The sequence below is a fragment of the Gossypium hirsutum genome, chromosome A01, assembly GCF_007990345.1.
Source record: "Gossypium hirsutum isolate 1008001.06 chromosome A01, Gossypium_hirsutum_v2.1, whole genome shotgun sequence".
NCBI lineage: Eukaryota > Viridiplantae > Streptophyta > Magnoliopsida > Malvales > Malvaceae > Gossypium > Gossypium hirsutum.
In genome coordinates this window covers 2,287,852-2,307,466 of record NC_053424.1, presented here as the reverse complement: position 1 = coordinate 2,307,466, position 19,615 = coordinate 2,287,852, and the positions used below count along the sequence as shown (strand labels likewise).

The following is a 19,615-nucleotide window of genomic DNA, read 5'->3' as shown; positions in this document are numbered from 1 at the left end:
AATTATATTATAATAGAATACTCTAAATCCAAAGGTATGCTAAAATATAATAATATATTTAAAATATTATAATATATGAAAAAGTTGTTATTTTATAACTAAAATATAATTCTTTAATACATGCTATTATATCATTTAAATATAATAAAATATAATATATTTGTAGAATATAATATATAAATATACATATATATGAAAAAGTATCCAAATGACCAGAACCTGAAATGACATAAACTCATAAAAACTCAACTTGAAAAACTCGATCCTTGAATGACTAGAACCCGAAACAACCAAACTTAAAACGAGTTAAACTCGAAACAATCTTAACCCAAAATGACATGAAACCGAAATGTTATATTTACTTCCTATAAACAACTTAAAAGAGAGGAAAACCATTTCAACAAAGAGATTAAACAGCCTTTAATGACAACAAATATTATTCCATGAAATGTATAAATTACCAAATGTCAAAAAGCTCAGTTTTGATGAATGAAATGAAGCTGCTTTGAGATACGGAATTAAGGAGTGAATGGAACTATGGAAGAGTGTAAGAAAGGCAGATAAAGGAAGAGACAACGTTTTGAGGCTCAGTAGTTTGTCGACCAGTTCGCAGCACTGTCGACTTTCTTCATTCCGGTTGATTCCTTCTCCGTCTCTGTATCCACACAGTACGTAGCACCACAGGCCTGACCTGAACCATCCACCCTTGGCACTGCCTTCAACTCGTTCTGGGGATGCTCGAAGCTCCTTAACCCTCCAGAGGATGTGAAGAAACACCCTGAAAAACAAAAAATGATGAAGTATCGTAGATGTTTATGCATTGAAAACCTTTGTGCTACCCCATTTTTGACATGTCATTCTACACTAAGCTTGTAGATTTACCTTTTGGGAATGGAGCAGAAGATTTCCCACAGCCCTTTTTCACGGTCTCCTCATCATCTGCAAGAACCAGATGGCCGTCAGCATCGGTTCCCCAGAAGAAAGGTACAGTTCCATCAGCATCCTGCATCATACGGGAGAAGAAACTCGACAATAAAAGCATACATCAGAGACATCAATCGCATTAGCCGGGAAAATGTAGGTATACTTACAGAAGCTATGAATGTAGATTTCGAAGAGCTATCGAAGAGGATGAAAACAAACTTCCCCTGGATATCTCTCACAACCTGGTCTGGAGGGTAAGGGCCTCTGTCTCTGAGGGTTCTATAAGCTTCAATAACGATAATCCCCTCGTCTGCTGTTTTGTTCAAGCCATATTGTTGCTTAAGGACAGCAACGTTCTCGATATGTCCTTGAAACATGCAGAAAATTTCACCGACTACCGCAAACAGTCTGGGAACATACAAAGAAAATGATCGGAACCTCCATTGCATTGCGAAATAATAGAAAAGATATAGGAAATGCAAAGTATGATAGCGCGGTTAAGTAAACAAAAGAAGTTGTGCATTGTCCAGAAACATATCGATGCAATAAACTAATCTTGTAAGATTACCTAAGAAATAGTGGACCCAAACGTGAAAATCTAACGACAGAACCTCGCGAGATTGCTCGACCCAAATGCCCTAAAGAACCGGAGAACCAACAAGCCGAATCATTTAAACTACTAGACAAAAGCAAATCTAATCAAGTCAATCTATTTCAGGACTGAAAACAGGGGCAGGCAATGGCCTTGGCCTCCCAACAAATGGTAAATTGGCTATATAGTCCCTTCAAATTTGATGAAATAACAAGTTTGGTAGAATTACGCTTTTCGCCCTCCCAATTTATTATTCATTCTCGCACCACTAAAACAAATTTCTAGCTTCACCCCTAATCTATCTTTTGTTCTCAAAACAAACCCCCCAGTTACCAGACTCCCTCGATTACTAGACATTGCTATCTCCTTAGTGATTTTCGAATTAGTATGCATGATCCCAATCAGAGAACACAAGTGATCCAATTCGGTAAAACTAACGATCATGAACTTCATAATTATGTATTTATGTAAATACAGAATAATATATATATACATATATATATATCAAAATTAGTGAACGAGAAATCACATTTATATATCAAAATTTTCAATCAACGAAATCACAAGTGGAAAAAAAAAACATCAAGGAAGCTAATCAGTCACGTAAAATCATTGTTGTATCACATTATGATCATCCAATACACATTTTTCACCACTCAATCAAACAATAATAATAAAAAATGGAGAACAACCCAGATAATATCTTGATCAGATCAGTCAAAAACCACTTATCAAAACACAGAAAATAACCCAGAAATGAAATCCTTAAAAACTACAAAAATTAAAACAAAAAGAAGATTTTTTTTTTTTACCTGGGGAGAAGTGGGTTCTGTTTTTCACGAGAATAAGCCATAACACCCGAAGATCCAAGATTGATGGTGACTGAACCAGGATGAACTGAGCCAAAATGATTAGCTAAGAAACCATCTTTGAGAGCTGATAGTGCTTGTGGCTGATCAGCAACAGTAAGACCATCTGGGCTCTTGGCAACCGATTTGTCAAAAACTGCTAGCATTTTTTTTTGGCTTTCCTACGATCCAAAAATGGGGTATTCTTTGATCTTTATTTGATTGATCAATGACGAAAATGACAGAAAATTGGGGATACAGTGGCAAATATGAAGAAACGAAGAAGCTAATTTGGTTAAAATTTTAGACTTTGTATAAAGCAGGTTGAAGGCACTTTTTTTTTCCCAGTATTAACCCTGAAGATTTTATAAGAACTACTACAATGGGAAAAAAGGGTAAACTTTGCTCCAAATCCCTGAACGTCATATATTTAAAATTTAGTCCTTTCACTTTCCGGATTTAAAAATAGAAGTCCAATTGTTAACAACTTCAAAATTCTTCTGCTAAATTCAAGTTTACTACAACTAGGGGTGTAATTGAACTAACCCGAGCTTGAATATTGTCAAGCTCAAGCTCGAGCTCAACTTGAAATTCAAAGCTCAATACTCAACTCGACCTTGATCGAACATCTACTTTTAAGCTTGAGCTTAACTCAAGCTATAATCGAGCTACTCAAGCTCGTTTATCAATTTTTATACTCAAGCTCAAGTTTGGCTTGATAATTAAGCTTAGGATTAACAATATATGTGGCAATGGAGTAACTTAATAATATAAAAATATGAAAAACTACATAAGGCTCGCGAGCAATTCAAGTCAAGTATTACTAAGCTTAATTTCATCTCGATTGATAGCTTGAGTTGCTAGAGCTTGAGCTAGGCTTGATAATTACCGAATCGAGTTCAATATTTTTCGAGTCGAACTTGAGTAGTTTACTAGCACTAATGTCTCATTTACACCCTAATTACATCATTTTTTTGTTACATGACTACTAAGTAATTTTATTTTTTTTAGAAAAAATCAAATGTCGTAGTAGAGAATTTAATAGAAGAACTTTAACAGTGTTAACAATTGGATTTGAATGTTAAAATCTTAAAATTCATAAAGAGTACAAGGACTTTGAGCATATTTTAACCAAAAATAAATATTCTAAAACGTAATATATTTTGTATAGGGTTAATTGCACATGGGATTCTCAAATTATGATTCAGATTCTAAATTGGTCCCTAAACATTAAAACATTCTAATTGAAATTTCAAAGTAGCAATATCATATTAGACATGTTCTTCGGTCTGCCTTTGACATTAAATGGAACCTCAAATATGATATGGAGCATATTTTAAACAAATACATTAAATTATAAAAATATATATATGTACTTATTGTATCGATACCAAACATCCCTAAACTATGACCCTTGTACTAAATTGGTCTCTATATTTCAAAACATTCTAATTACATGCCAAACTATCATGATTATATCAATCTAGTCCTTCTGTTATTAAAACTGTTAAATGATACGCCAAATCTTATGTAGCTAAATTTAAAATGAATTTTTTAAAAAGAAAAGAAGGCGTAACATAATTTTTAAAAGTAAAGGCTAAAAATAAAGTAAAATTGAAAAAAAAAGAGCAAATGATAAAGCATTCATAAAAGTTTCGAAAACCTCAAAATCAATAATTTTACAACATTAATTATAACAATATTCATTTTTTCTCAAAATTTCCATTTTAGATTATGTGGTGTAAAATCTAACGTATCATTTAACGATTAAATTAACGATTTTAATAATAGAAGGACATGATTGATACAACATCAATAGTTTATGAACCGATTTAGAATAAAGGTCATAGTTTGAGGATGTCTAGTACAATTAACTCTATTAAAAGTAGCCTTCCTAAATTTTATTAAGAGTGTTTATTTTTAACACATCAAATTCAAACCGTCTGTATGGTAAGTACATAAATTTTACAAATTAACCCGCTAAATTATTTTAAAGTTTAAAGACTGATTAAGAATCTAAAAGATAATTCTGACACGAAATAAAGCATTTAAAAAACAATTCTTTACACAACTATTTTTCCAATTTTAAAGAAAATATATATTATTTTAACAAATAATGTTGTATTAAATTTTAAAATGTGATTATTATGGATTAAGAAAATGGAAAGCTAAAATGCATAAAAATTGAAAACATTGCATAATTTCAGCATTTTTGCAAGTATATAAAAATATAATTCCAATTAAAATGTTTTTTTTTCAGTGAGAATTTTAAAATAAGAATTATGATAATCAGAATTATCTTAACCATTAGATCAAAATAAATGATTTTAAGTCTTAAATTTTGTATTTATTTTATTTTATTAAAAGAAAACCAACGCCACTCAATTTTATTAGTCTTTTTTTTTTCTTTTCATGTATTTAATGTGTCAAGGTGAAAAAAATTGAATAATCTTTAATTTAATTTTTTTTTTAGAAAAAACTGGAATGGAAAGTAAGATATTAGGGTTTATAAGATTAATCAATTTTTGTATTATGTATTTATTTTTTTATTAAAAAAATTAGTCGACTGTCTCATTTAAAAAAAGAAAAGAGATTTTTTTGCCTTAGTTGAGTAAAAAGTGAGTACTTGAAACTTAGACCTGTTCATGGGCCGGATTACCTGCTCAGACCCGAAGGCATGCTAGAAATTTGGGAGGGTTTGGGCAAAAATATTAGGCATATTTAAAATATGGGCCGAGCTCGACCTTGAACATTTAAGGCTCGAGATCGGCCCGGCCCATTTTTAAGTTTATAATACTTAGTACATTAAAAAAATAAACCTATACTAAATATATAATACTACTATAATATAAACGTTAAAATAATGTTAAGATTACTATATAAAAACTTTTAATAAATAAAAAATATATAATATTATTTAATATTAAAATAATATAATATAAATATTTAAAAAATTAAAAATAATATAGGCAAGTCTAAAAGGGGCTTGGGTTAGTCTTTTGTAAATATGAACGAGTTTAAACAAAATTTTAGGCTCATATTTTTGGCCGGGTCAGCCAAGAATAAAATATGTTAATATTATACTTAGACCCGACTCGGCCCTACCATGAGTACCTCTACTTGAAATCAACCTATAAAAAAAATCGCAATCTTTTTAGAATGAAATGGTCGACATTTTTTCAATTAAGAAAAATAAATATCTAATACCCAAATTGATTAATTTAATAACCTTAATTTTTTGCTTTATAATCCAACTTTTTTTCTAAAAAAAAATTAAATTTGGAAGTAAATATTATCCATTTTTTTTACTCCAAGATAAAGAAAAAGATTGTGCGTTGTTGATTTTATTTTAATAAAATAAAATAAATACAAAATTTAAGATTTAAAATAATTTATTTTGATGTAATGGATAAAATCATTTTAATTATAATGATTTTAATTTTAAAAGTTTTCCCATAAATTTTTTTTTACTAAAATCATAATTAAAGAACAAAGGGGTAGTTTAGGAAAATTGAATAATATTTTAATGCAGGAGTTGTCAGAACTTATCCACCAAAAATGGTGGCGTGGGAAGCGGCGTTGGGTACAGTTATGGAATTTTCAATTTCATAAAAAGACAAATTATTAGATAAAAATATTTTTATTTATTAATTTCAAGAAAAAAAATTAAATTAGGTAACGTAATTATGGGTTAAATTTATGAATTTGGGTTTTCTAAATGGTTAAAATGTATCAGAAGTTGTTGTATTTTTTGAACATTTAGAATTTAATCCCTATATTTTTATTTTTTATATTTTAAAATTTAGGTTTAACTGTTAATAGTGTTAGAATTATTTTGTTAAATTCAGATTCATTATAATATTATTTTTTATTTCAAAATGTTATACAAACAAATTTAACCAAAAGAAGTTAGTAGGGTTGACCCTGAATTTTAAAAAATAAGAGAATTAAACTCCTTAAAATAAAAGTATAGGGACTAAATTCTAAATTTATAAAGAGTTAATGAATTTATGACTTATTTTAATCTTTTTAAATTAATTGATTTAATTTAAAGTTTAGGGTTAGTACGAGTATTAATTTATTTTTACATGTGGAGCCAAGTCTAACTTGAATAAAAAAATAAACTCAATATCTTTTTTTATTTTATTTTTTAAATCTCGTATTTTTACATTTTGAATTTGCACATATAAAGCTAAGTATTTAAATAAACATTATTTGTAAGATAATTAAATTCATTAAATATTCAAATTTAATAAATAAAAATAATAATAAAACGTGATGTGCAATAAAAAAATTCATTTTAAAAAAATAAAACGTATTTGGATTTCGAACTTGCTCCATATAGTAATTAATAAAAATCAAAATTCGAATTTAATTTTCACAAATATTCAAATAAAAAAAATGAATTGAATATTTAAAAAAAATAAATTTGCACTATAAATTGTCATCTCTAACCGCATTGAGACTCGGGTTTTCAATAATAAAAATTAAAGTGTGGCTCAAATTCGATTATATCCAACGGATTTGCTGAAGAGACGACGGATGTATACAACTTGTAGTACACTAGCGATTGTTAGCAAAATGTATTCCCCAACAGTGTAACCTATCACACGCTTTTTCGTGCTCTCATTTGCTGCATCCAAGTATAAATACCGTATCATTAGATATACTGATATAAAAGAGATAATAATATTCACAAATTATTTAATTTTAATTTTAAAAAACAAATTAAATTTAATAATTATCGAAATAAACTCCAGCTAGAGCAAACTTACTACGACGATGAACAGCATCACGTGCTTTTAAGTACTTTTGCTCGGTTGTAACAGCCTCCAAAGCCTCCCTCAGCTCAGCAATTTTCACATTAATTGGGTCCACATGTTCTGTAACAAAGGAAATCAGTGTCTCGGTATTGTAATAATCAAGTCTTTTATTAACTTAATTGTCATTTTAAGTGTTAAAAGGGTTGTTTCGGATTTAACATTGAGTATATATAAAACATATAGATTAAATTGTAGATACGAATACATCAATCGTATGAACAACTTAAATTTAACATATTAAATAAATAATATGAATAAAACGAACAACTTAAATCTAACATGTTAAATAAATAATATGAATAAAATTTAGTACAACTATTTCTTTTTTTAGCACATCAAGACCATGTTGGTCATGCACTAGCACACGTGTGCTTATAATTTGATACATATGTTATTTAATACTCATATTTTAATTTATTTCGAAAATTTTAAAATATTTTAATTAAGTCATCAAAATATATTATTATTATATTATCCAAACCTCTTTGTCAGCCTAGCTGTAAATTTAGGCATTAAACATTAATTCAAATATGTATCGTAAAACAAATATTTTAAAACACGTGGATTAAAATTATAAACACATGTGTTTTTATCACATGACTAACTTAGATCTGATATATTAAAAAAATAGACTATGTCGATCCAAGTTGAGCATGCAATAGGTACACACTTATGCTCAAGATTAGATCTGAGTTGACATTTAACAACCAAACTAATAGCTAGGCTAACGAAAGTAGTTGTTTGATGCTAATACTTTAAGGACTTGATTAGAATATTTTAAAGTTTAGACATTAATTTAAAATTTGGGTCATAGTTAAAAACCTCAAATGCAATTGACCCTGTTAGTAATAACAAAAATTAAAACTTGGGAATAGAGTTCAAAGGGAAAAAATACAAGGAACCATTTTTGGCAAGATTGTGCTCGTTAGGTATGTGCCCGATATGAATATAGAGGGCAATTGTCTCCGGTGTAGAAAGGGGATTGTGGAAACAAAACTGGTACAGTCCACTTCGTGGTGCTTTGAACGAAAACTTATCCCCGGATGTACCCTTCAAATTATGAAGGATGTCACCCCCAGGAGAAGTTATCTGCATTGAACAGAAAAACTTGTTTTCAACACCACCAACAAATCATTAAAATCGATCACAAAAATCATTGATCTTAAAAGAAAATTCAAATCTGAATATGAATTTTCGAATCCAAATAATATAAATCAACTGTAAATGCATGAATTGAAACAACAAAATCCCATATTCAACACCAACAACAAAACCATTAAAATCAATCGCAAAAATCATCATAATTTTTCTGAAAAAAGTTAAATCCGAATTTTCGAATTCATATAATATAATCTGATAATAAATGCATGAGCTGAAACAATAAAATCCCATATTCAACACTAACAACAAACCATTAAAATCAATCATAAAAATCTCAAATATCGAATCAACACGAATTCTGCGAAAAAAGGAACAAAAATATAGAGAGATTGGGATGACAAAAGTTACACTGAAATCAATGCCGGGGTGATCGGAGGACCAGAAAATATGGTGATCAACGACAACGAAGTTACCGGAAACGATGTCACCCTCGAATCGGACGATCTCGTATACGCATTCGACTTTGGTTATGGTAAGCGAAAGCGATGAAACATTATTCATAAAATTCAAAAGAAGCAAACCAATTAAACCCGATATTTTTCTCCATTTCCTCTCCATTTAAAAAAAACTCTATTTATTATTTTGAGTTGGATTTAATTGCTATTATTTTAGTGCAATTTAAATAGTATTATCTGTGGGATATGTGAATCTATTAAAAATATATTCTCGTTTTGTATGGTGTAATTTTTAATTTTCCCAGCCATTAAATAGGAAGATAATACATTCTTGACGTAAATGATAGTCGTTAATATGTAAAAATAAAAACAAAAGTTGACATGACATTAAACATATGATAATATGTTTGCCGCATCAAATTTTAGAAATAACAGAACTTAACTTGGTAAATTTAACAGTTATCATTTGGTGAGGATAGAAATTTTAAAATTCGAAAAGTACAAAAACTTAAAATGATCAAATTATAGGAATTAAATCCACAATTTTTATAAAGTATAGGGACTAATAACATAATCTAACCTTAAAACTACGACAAAATTAGGTTAAATTTGTATCGTGTCTAAATTATGTAGTTTAATTTTATCTTTTAATTTTGATGTTTTTTAATTTCGTACTTTTTGAGTTTTTAAAATTTTAGTCCTAATCTAAAACAGTAACAATAGCAATTAAAAAAGTTAGGCCGAATTTATTCTTTGTTCTTTTCATACTTTGAAATTTTAGACTTAACCCAAAATAGTAGCAATTAAATTAGTTAGGTCGAATTATGCTATTAGTTCCGTCCTATGTATAAGTTGTAGATTTAACCTCTACTCTCCAATATGATCATTTTTAGTCCATACTTTTTTCGAATTTTAAAATTTCAGTTCTAACTCAAACAATAGCCATTAAATCTATTGATTAAAATGATATGGCTTTTTTGTGTGAAATAACAAATTGATATGGTGCCACACACGTGATAAGATCTTCAAAATACTGGATTTTAACGACGACCGGTTGAATCATGGTTGAAATTTCAAAATTCAAAAAATACAAGAGACTAAAAATGACTAAATTAGAATGAAAAGACTAAATCCATAATTACATGAAATACAAGGACTAATAGCGGAATTTACCCTCAAATTATTTTTTCATGTTTTCTACAATTATTAGTAGCTTTTTTGTTGAATTACCATTTTAGTCCCTTTCTTCTCTCTATCTTACCCTTTGGCCTACAGGTTTCAAGGCTAGGATTTGGATGTGGAGGCCTTTCTGGTATATTAAATGCCCCCCTTTCACACCAAGATGGATGTTCTGTTATAAAAGAAGATTTTAGCAATGGCATCACCTTCTTTGATGCAGCCGATGTCTACGGCAAAAACCACGAAAACGAGATCATGGTCTGCAAGGTACCGTTGCATCGCTTAAACGTTGCAACCGATAATGATCGTACATCGAAACATCCAACATGTTTTTTGTAACAAAATAGCCCAGGTAACCGTTTGCATTTGAACATATAGGCCTTGAACCAGCTTCCTCGAGATCAAATTCAACTTGCGACGGAATTCAGTACTGTTGTGTTGGGTTACAATTCGCCATCAAGGGTACCCTCGAATAAGTACGATACTGCTGCGAATCTAGTCTCAAGTGGCTCGATGTGGATTATAACGATCTGTACTACCAACATCTTGTGGACACTTCGGTTCCAATAGAGGAGACTGTAAGTATCGACCGGACATTCTTGGTTTATTTTAGCTTGCCTTGAATTTGCTGTTTCATATGGCAGATGGAGGAGCTAAAGAAGCTGGTGGAAGAAGGGAAAATAAAGTACATTGTGTTATCTGAAGCTAGTGCTGTCACCATAAAAAGAGCTCATGCAATTCATCCCATTACTGCCTTACAAATGGAGTATTCTCTCTGGACTCGGAAAATCGAAGATGAGATCATTCCGGTTTGCTGGTAGATTAGAAACTCGATTCCTAAGATGCATTGGTTTTCCCCCCCTTTTGCCTGTGATTTCAATCTTTCCCTAAATGCTACAGACAACTCGGATTTGGTATAGTTGCATATAGTTCTCTAGGTCATGGTTTCTTCGACAGGAAGGCCATCGTGGAGAGCTTGCCCGATGGAATTTTGATTTTAGGTGGCTCTTAAAACAATGTACTAAGCCTTCTTCGACTTACTCCTAACTTTTGTGTATGTAACAGGAAGTAATCCGAGGTTTCACGGGGAGAATTTAGAGACTTTCGGGTTTAGGTACGACGCATGCCACCATGGTTCTTCAACTAGCTTTAGCATGGCTTATACACCAAGGTGATGACATAATCCCTATCCCTGGCATGTTTGGGGGGTTCCTTTGCTCTATATTTTGCAAATGAACTGATGATTCTTTCATATTGTTGCACATAATGACCCTCGAATCTCGTTATCTCGTTTTTAAGAACATTAAAGACAATGTTGGATCCTTGGCATTGAAGCTTACCCAAGAGCATTTGAAAGAAATCCGTGATGCCGTGCCTATTGATGATGTGAGTGGCACAAGAGAAGTTGCCAGTTATGCTTGGAAGTTTGCTGATACCCCCATCAAAGAGACGTGATTTTGTGAATGAAAACCTATTTCTTAGGCAAAAATATCATGGAAACTTTGTACAAAGAATCAGATTACATTTTGCTCTATTTATTACAAAAAAGACAAATTCATCCCTATTAGTTAGATCAAAGAGCAAACTGATTGTTTTTATTAAAATTTTTTATCCATTTCTTTTGTTAAAACTGACGTGGCTATTGGGATAATCAGACAATTACACGTGATGTACTACGTATACCTTATGCTAGAGTACAAGAGCTAATTTTTAACAGTAGAAATAGATGGAATTTTTAATAATGCTACTAATTACCCCTTTTTAAAGTAGAGAGCAAAATGCAATTTGATTTCTAGTACAAGAGTTTTTATGGTACTTTTACCCAATTTCCTCCAACATACAACACATAGATATATATATATACACATGCATTTCTGACTCGTTTTACGCATATTATGTGTTCTATCCTATAATGAAGTATTGGACTTCGGACACGAATATGGCAACCATTATTAAAGAGTCCATGAAATGTAGATTAAAGACTGGCAGGAGGGAAGTGAGCTTAAAAGAAAGAAACCCTTCATGCATAAATGAAACAAAACTACATCAGCCCTTATCGATAACTTTCTACATATAATTACAACAGAAAACAAGAGAATAAGTTCTACACCAACTAGCTTTACTGTTCTTCCAACATATAACCAACTCAAGAACCGAAACCCGCGAATCACTTAAGGCAAGAAAGCAGTTTTAACAAACACCCATAAAATGTAATCACTCAAAAAAGGCTTGTAAACTTCTTTAGAAAATTTTTCAAAACCAAGAAAATGAGTGCTATGTGACTCGAAAAAGTGTACCTAGTTGGCGAGTTTTCACATATAAAAGGAAATTCATATCCAGCTCGAAGTAACAAGCAAGCACGCTATGTTGTTGGTACCTTTTTTCATATGTAAACCTCGCAATCAAAGTCCACCGGCATGCCTAGCAATTTCCTTCAGCCTAAGATAAAGCTCATGAGGAACTGGATAGCTTTTCTTTGAAAAGGCGTGGAAGTACTTCATGTGCACCTATATCTAGAACCTCTGGATCCCTGAAATAGGCAAAGATGTTCGGACTTGAATCATTTAAAAAAAATATATCAGTTAATGAGTAATCAGTTTAACCATAGCATATTTAATATACTGTTGAAGCATTAGGATCAATTAGACAAAGTCATGCATACTGATTTTTTTTTTATGTCATACTTTCAAAAAGATTTTATATTTTAAGATGATGATTTCTCATCTGGTTGCAGCAGCTAGGAAGGCAACTTTTTTTAGCAAATTTGCAAAACTTTTAAGAGAATGAACTCACCGAATACATTTTCAGGGGACTGCATTCACAAATGTCTCGTATTTAGCAATTTAAAGTACCAAAGTTATTACATCTAATTGTCTACACCTATATATAGATGAGTGTGAGCACGCATGAAGAGACAGAGAGAGAATGAACCTGCACAGTGTCTTCCCCATCTCATTGGAACTCGAAATAAACCATAGTTTTCGCAAGAGTGGTGACTCGAATTGAACAAAGAAACCATCATGTTGCCCATGCTTCCACTTCCTTGAACCCTGACCTTTCCAGACCTGCAAAGATGGGCATTGAATCAGAGATACAGAGGTCTGTGGACTTGAATCTTAGAATCTTAAACTATGCAGTAAATAAACCATCAAATAACCTTGATGTAAACAGTAATCAAAGGACTCGAGATAGCGTGCAAAATTGAAAAAGACTCAAGACATCTCCTTGTCCACTAACCCCAATGAAGATAAATTTATATCAAAAAGTTCCCAGTGTTTGTAATAAATCAGTCAGTAGATTCAAAGGCTAGGATTTGTTAACCCAGCAACAAATTGAAAATCAGCCTGAAGCTGCCTCGCTACTACTAAAAGAAATGACTAGCGCTTCATAAAATAAGGAAGCACTAATCGATTCTCTGAAGAACAAATGGAAGACGACACATAATGTAGAAGATAGGACAATGCTTGCTAGAACCATTAGCCACAATCTTTAAGGATCATAAACTGCAATCCCATTTTTTATTATTAGAAATAGATTAAAAGCCAAGCTCTCCATCACTTCAGGTCTTCAACCAAGTGTACCATCTTAAAACTTATCAGTCTATCTAAATTAACATATGAGAAATATATTATACCACAAGTACATTCCCTACAACAGAGAAAATTGAAAAGAGTGCACAAGACAGGAGATTTTGCAAATATAAGGTAGCATTTAAGAGTATCGTTGTTGCCTATGTCCACAATCCAAGTTTCTATATCAATTTAGAACAAATATGAAGTTACCTGTGGATAAGCTATGATACTTTTAGGAGCAACTAAACAAGCTGCTCTAGAGAAAGAATCTTCAGCATATTGCCTAAGAAATGAAAAACAACTGCTGTGCGTATGAGGCGATTCAAAAGCCTGGAACAAGAGGAAAGATGAACTTTTCATTAGCTATCATTGGGAACCATTTTCCTATTAATATGGTGGAAATATACATTACACAGCTTTAATAATTATTTCTAGAATTGATTGTGATCATATATTAGATAGTTTTGAATGTCTAATACCTTGTCAATATTGACAACTGGAGCATATTTATCGGCTTGGCTCTTCTCCTTATCAAGAAGGAAGTAGACTCTAGGATCCACTTTGGAAGTCTCATGCCATGATTTTACAGCTGTTTCCATTGTCTCAATAAGAAAAGAAAACATCTCTTTCCAACTATCTTCCGATTTGTACTTTTCAGACTGCAAAGAGAAAGGTCATTTTTTCATCAACACGTACAATGAAAATAATCCTACTAATTGTATCAAATCTCTATAACAGCATGCAAGAATATCACTAGGATAGTGAATAGTCATAGCTGACAGACAACACTTGAAAATGAGAAAAGAAAACAGAAACCATAATCAAACCATACATGAATATACAAATAAAGGGAAAAATAATTAAGTACAATATACATTTACATACACTTTTGCTCAAGGAACTCACCATTTCAGATTTCAATGTTTCCAAGCTTTTTGCTATATCTACATTGGATCGCAAGTTTTGCACTTCTTGAGCTCGCTTTTTATCTTTTGCAAGCTGTGAAAGTCTCTTAATTTTTCTTGAGACTTCTGCACTTTGTGGGTTGTACTGCAAAGCTATTTGGAAGGCAGCTAAAGCCTATAATAATTTAATGTTTGGAATATCAGGACCGTAAACAAATAGCATAGTCTCTTTATCAACGTTTCAAGGAGGGATATAGGTACTTACATCGTCATATCGTTCCATAGCCTCTAAAATGCATCCTTTTCGAAAATATCCCTGAAATATACCAAAACACACTGTTTAAATAGTTCAATTTTGATGACTATCTGAATGCAATTGCTGCAATTGCCCTAGGCCCAGCACCGCCCTCCAAATAAATAGACAATACAGAAATCTACCTTTTCCCACTGAGGTTTCAAAGTAATTGTTGTCTCAGCATCAGCCAGCGCTTTGTTAAGTTTAACCAAATGTAGAAACGCTGCTGCTCGATTGCTGGTTAAATAAAATAGAACATTGAAATTGTATCATTGATGCAAAAAAAGAAGAAATCACAGCTACACCATACACATACAAGTTCTCATATATGGAATGCGAGGAGAAGTAAAAAAAAATACAAAAAATGAACCCACATTCATCAATAAAGGCCTAAAACTAAAATCACTCAATTTATTGAATCCCAGGAGGGTTAACTTTCAATTATATGATAGTTCTTATTGACCATATACCAAAAGGGTATTTTGAGCAAGTTCAAGAGATTATTAAACACTCCCATCCAGGAACCATTCAAGCAAATGAACAAAATTTCAAACAGATTTTTAAAACATAAATACATGCCATAGGTATTTCAGCAAATTCAATAGACTATTAAACACTCCAACAATAAATGGTGGATGCAAATGAGATAAACCCAGATTTTTAAAAACATAAATACATGCCATACATATCAGGATCCTCAAGAATTTGATCAGGGACATGATATATGAACCATAGGATAATTATTAAAAAGAGAGAGAGAGAGAGTAAACCCAATAGCTAAAAAGAGCTTTTAACACTAGTTCCACCTTACATTTGAGAATGCTTTGAAACAAAAAGTGGGCAATTTCACAACCAACCCAATATTGCATTTCATTAATAATGCCCAAGAAACCTCAATAAATCAAAATCCAATGTGATGACAAAAAAAGATTTACCTATAAAGAGTGGGATTTGAAGGGTCTTGTTTAATGGCCTGAGTGTAAAGAGCAGCAGCTTTAAGGTAGTTCCCAGCCTTGAAAAACTCATTCCCTTTATCCTTCAACGACATCTCTTGGGGCTTTCCTTCACCAGATCCTACCTCTGCTTCTGCCATCCTATTGTTTTGAAGTAATTTTATTTGTTGTGTATTTAGGGTTAATGGGAGAGAGAAGCTTCTACTTTTCTGAGGGGATGATGTTTATGGAGGTATTTAACAGCGGTATAAACGATGGAGTTTTCTAATTTCTAAACAAAATCTGGGCTTTTGGTGATTTTGGAGTAGAAAGGAGAATCAGATTAGTTTTGATTAAAAGAAAACCCTAAGCAAAATTACAAGAGTGAGCTCTGGTTTTTTCCTTAAAAAAATTATGGGTAAACTAAACTTCTACCCACCAAAGTTTTTTTTTTTTATTTGTGTCAATTTAATCTTATATTCAAAAAAAAATTTAACTCCTTAATATTTACTTATGGTGTAATTCCTTCCCACCTAAAAAAACTACAAATATATATATATATAAATCCTCAATGTTATCAAAAATATACTAAAAATAAAAACACTCCAAAAAGTTCAATATAATAATTAACATATTTTCTTGTTCTTTCAAAAATTAATTTTTAATGTCACAAATAAAAATAAAATCGCAAATAAATAAATAAATTACATAATGTGTAAATGTTGAATGTTAATTTTTTTGAAATCAAGACTAATTTGATACAAACTATAAATGTTAAGGGTCAAATTTGCTAATATGTCAATTTTAAAATCTTTCAAGTTATCTTTTCGTTAATAATTTAACAATCTAAAAAAGAAAATTTCAAATAGTTAAGTGATCAAAAAAGAAAAAGTCAAATAATTAGGTGATCATTTTGTAATTTTTCATAATTGGATTATAAAAAAATCTAATAATTAGGCATTGGCTTAAAGCTACACACAGAGCATTTCATAGAGGTTAACTGATTAAATAGACTCATTTAAACTAACCCAATTCATAGAACATATAAAGAAACCATGTTTTTTCTCCTTGTTGACCATCTATTTTTTTTTTCTTTTCTTTTCTGACGAGTGCTTTTGGAATAACAAGTTTTTACCTAAATTTTTGCTCTAGGATCCTCCCTCAAGGGAGGCTCTTTCAAGTTAATAATGTTTTCTCGAGCTCTCTGTACTCGCTCGCTCAAGTCCTTCAATGATTACAATTAGGAGTAAGTATTTGATCGAGTTGAGTTAATCAAGTCAAAAAATTTCTAATTAGTCAAGTTGATGAATCATATTTCAGCAACCGAACTTTATTTGAATTTTTTTTGAATCGGATTGAATCGAGTCAAAAAATTTCGAGTCGAGTCGAGTCAAGTTAGCGAATCCTATTATTTATACTCAATGTTACGTTTACACAAACTGATAATTTAACTAGTAAACAAAGTATAAAATTATTTACCTACATAAATAATATAACGGTTTTACTTTTTAACTTAATGAGAAAATATTTATCAAAAGAACATAGTTTTGCCTTTTAACTTAATGGTTTTGACTTTTAATATTAGAAAAGTTAAACATTTATCAAAATGGCGTAGTTTTGCCTTTTTTTATTCGGATTTTCGGATAACTCGAGTTGTGTAATTCATATTCGAGTTAAACAAAAAAAACTTAATTTTTTGTTCGAGCTTATCTAAATAACTCAAACTATTTAATTTAAAATTTAAAAATTTTATCGAATTTTTCGAATCGAATCGGATTTTGCTCGCTCCTAATTACAATATTGATTCTGATTGAAATTATTAATATAATCAATTAATTATAAATTCTAACAATATGTAAATATATATGAAATTTTTTTTGGTATACTACCATAAAGAAAAATTAAATATATAAAAAGATCACATGGTAATCTTTTAACTTAAAAAAAAAGTGCATTTCTAATATATCAAATACCAACTCTAAATATATATACATTTTTACCTTTTAACAATAATTCGTACGTATAATATTTACTCTATTCATCACTAATAAAACAAAAAATTTCACAAGATTCTGATCATATCTGTTATTTTTTAGAAAATACCTAAAATTAAGCATAGCTTCTCTCCAACCCATAAACTTCAATGCACTCGAACTCACTTTTTACTGTATTAACACTGCTTATATCAGTTGAATTAAGACTTGATACACTAAGCTATTTATTTATAAATACACTATTTTTTCTTTATAGCCTTTGGCTCCGAGTATTTTGCGGTATACATATCACCTACGATTAATGTAAATATTATGGTAAAATTATATTATAATTAAAAATTACGGGTAAATTCTTATTATGGTTTTAAACAAAATTTCCAAAAATAATTAACTGACCATGAAAATCTAATTACCTTTTCAACTCTTTTTTTCGGAAGCATTTTGTTTTTTAACAAAGTTTTTAAAAAAAGGAAAAATAATTTATTTATTTATTTATTTATATATATATTTTTTAAGAATTGAGACCATTGATGTTATGATTTCACTTCTCTCACTGCATAACTTGATCAAAATTTTGATCCCAAATCCAAATATCTTTACTTTTGTTCGTCACCAAAGCACCATTTTGTGTTACCATTAATTTTTCTTTTCCAAGCATTATTGAAAAACTTCCCTAAACCTCATATCTGAAACCATGAGAATCCACCCATCGCCTAAGAAAAGAAACATTGCCATCCAATATGAGATGGACCCAAGATCTGAAGCCGAGAGACCTCGCAAGAAGCTCAGGCGGTTGCCTCACCTCTTCGGCCGCGTTTTGGAATTGCCATTTAGGTCGGACGCCGATGTGACGGTGGAAGAAAGCTCCGATCGTTTCAAGTTTGTGGCTGAAACGGACGAGAGGATTGGCGATGTCGTGAGGGCTCATGCGATGGAAATCCACCCTGGGGTTACTAGGATCGTAATAAGGTCAGAAAATTTGGTGGATTTTTGTTCATTGGATCATATAGAGCTCGACATGTGGCGATTCAGGTTGCCGGAGATGGCACGACCAGAGCTGGCTAGTGCTATTTACGAGGATGGGGAGCTTATTGTGACGGTGCCTAAGGGAGAGCTTGGTGGTGGTATGAGAAATGGTAACACTAATAATAACAGGCTTGTTCTTGTACAATAAAACAATATGTGATCTTTGCTTTGTTTTAATTGCATGTTCTTTCGTTGTCCTTGTTCAAGAGCTGTTTTTCATGTATGGTTATTATTCAATAAAATGAAGAAAAATTTCCTCCTCTCACATGATTTTTAAAATCTCTATTAATTTGATTATGGTGTTTATTGAGTCTTAGCTCGATTGGTATCGATATTATTATTAGTGTAGGAGGACGTAAATTTGAGTGCATTGAAGCTCTATTAAGTGTTGTTGGTATCGACAAAATATTTAAGATTTTTGTATGTTTATAGGTAGAGGGGTGCATGGGCCGGGCCGGGCTGAGTTCGGGAGGGGCTCAGCTAAAAATTTAGGCCCGTTTGCTAGACCCGGGCCCGGCCTGGCTCTAAAAATGGGCCTAAAATTTTGTCCAATCCAGACCCAAATAAAAATGTTAAAACTCGGGCCCGACCCGGCTAGACCATAATAATTTTTATATTATTTTTTATATAATTTTAAAATATATATAAACTATCAAAAATACTAAAAAAATCAAAATAAATATTTCTCAACATATTGAAAATAAAATTTAAAAAATATGTATACTTAAATAACACTAAAATAGATGTAACTTAACAAGCAAATGCTTCTAAAATAATAACAAAATTAACAAATGTGTTTAAAATAATAATAAAAAATTAATAATAAAATAAATTTTATACAATATCCAAACAATAACAACAAAATAGTAGCAACATAATAGTAAAATAGTAGCAAAATAGGGAGAAAATAATAAGGAAATAATATTAAAAAATATATATTTTGTCATGTAGTGAATTCGGGCCGGGTCG

The 19,615-nt window shown here is 31.0% G+C and overlaps 4 protein-coding genes and 1 long non-coding RNA gene across 5 annotated transcripts; 2 read left to right on the top strand and 3 right to left on the bottom strand.

Moving 5' to 3' along the window:
- Positions 1–334: 334 nt before the first annotated feature.
- Positions 335–2,768, bottom strand: LOC121232234 (stem-specific protein TSJT1). Its single transcript, XM_041117843.1, has 4 exons — positions 2,329–2,768; positions 1,092–1,332; positions 883–1,003; positions 335–778 (listed from the first exon to the last, which is right to left on the bottom strand). Exons 1-4 carry the CDS (start codon positions 2,529–2,531, stop codon positions 588–590), a joined length of 756 nt encoding a protein of 251 aa, XP_040973777.1. The 5' UTR covers positions 2,532–2,768; the 3' UTR covers positions 335–587.
- A 3,909-nt stretch (positions 2,769–6,677) lies between these two features.
- On the bottom strand, positions 6,678–8,942 carry LOC121203057 (transmembrane emp24 domain-containing protein p24beta3). The gene is made up of 4 exons (XM_041117842.1): positions 8,697–8,942; positions 8,090–8,276; positions 7,140–7,247; positions 6,678–6,997 (listed from the first exon to the last, which is right to left on the bottom strand). The coding sequence occupies exons 1-4, from the start codon at positions 8,904–8,906 to the stop codon at positions 6,864–6,866; spliced, it is 639 nt and encodes a 212-aa protein (XP_040973776.1). The 5' UTR covers positions 8,907–8,942; the 3' UTR covers positions 6,678–6,863.
- A 1,171-nt stretch (positions 8,943–10,113) lies between these two features.
- On the top strand, positions 10,114–11,717 carry LOC121232232 (uncharacterized). The gene is made up of 2 exons (XR_005930540.1): positions 10,114–10,500; positions 10,567–11,717. It is a non-coding gene; the product is annotated as an uncharacterized lncRNA (long non-coding RNA).
- Positions 11,718–11,924: 207 nt separating this feature from the next.
- LOC121232231 (stress-induced-phosphoprotein 1) lies at positions 11,925–16,067 on the bottom strand. The gene is made up of 8 exons (XM_041117828.1): positions 15,630–16,067; positions 14,838–14,931; positions 14,665–14,715; positions 14,401–14,574; positions 13,974–14,153; positions 13,705–13,824; positions 12,854–12,987; positions 11,925–12,452 (listed from the first exon to the last, which is right to left on the bottom strand). The coding sequence occupies exons 1-8, from the start codon at positions 15,785–15,787 to the stop codon at positions 12,374–12,376; spliced, it is 990 nt and encodes a 329-aa protein (XP_040973762.1). The 5' UTR covers positions 15,788–16,067; the 3' UTR covers positions 11,925–12,373.
- Positions 16,068–18,164: 2,097 nt separating this feature from the next.
- Positions 18,165–18,911, top strand: LOC121232227 (uncharacterized). The gene has a single exon (XM_041117820.1). It carries the CDS (start codon positions 18,315–18,317, stop codon positions 18,792–18,794), a length of 480 nt encoding a protein of 159 aa, XP_040973754.1. The 5' UTR covers positions 18,165–18,314; the 3' UTR covers positions 18,795–18,911.
- The last annotated feature ends 704 nt before the right edge of the window (positions 18,912–19,615 follow it).

Coding starts and splice junctions, on each gene's coding strand:
- LOC121232234 (XM_041117843.1), bottom strand. CDS start 2,531: ATGCTAGCAGTTTTTGACAAATCGGTTGCCAAGAGCCCAGATGGTCTT. Junction 1,333..2,328: donor CAGAACCCACTTCTCCCCAG/GTAAAAAAAAAA, acceptor GTATGTTCCCAG/ACTGTTTGCGGTAGTCGGTG. Junction 779..882: donor TTCTGCTCCATTCCCAAAAG/GTAAATCTACAA, acceptor TTTGTTTTTCAG/GGTGTTTCTTCACATCCTCT.
- LOC121203057 (XM_041117842.1), bottom strand. CDS start 8,906: ATGGAGAGGAAATGGAGAAAAATATCGGGTTTAATTGGTTTGCTTCTT. Junction 8,277..8,696: donor ACCCCGGCATTGATTTCAGT/GTAACTTTTGTC, acceptor TGTTCAATGCAG/ATAACTTCTCCTGGGGGTGA. Junction 7,248..8,089: donor GCACAATCTTGCCAAAAATG/GTTCCTTGTATT, acceptor CCTTTGTTACAG/AACATGTGGACCCAATTAAT.
- LOC121232231 (XM_041117828.1), bottom strand. CDS start 15,787: ATGGCAGAAGCAGAGGTAGGATCTGGTGAAGGAAAGCCCCAAGAGATG. Junction 14,716..14,837: donor TGAAACCTCAGTGGGAAAAG/GTAGATTTCTGT, acceptor GGTATATTTCAG/GGATATTTTCGAAAAGGATG. Junction 14,575..14,664: donor CTATGGAACGATATGACGAT/GTAAGTACCTAT, acceptor AAATTATTATAG/GCTTTAGCTGCCTTCCAAAT.
- LOC121232227 (XM_041117820.1), top strand. CDS start 18,315: ATGAGAATCCACCCATCGCCTAAGAAAAGAAACATTGCCATCCAATAT.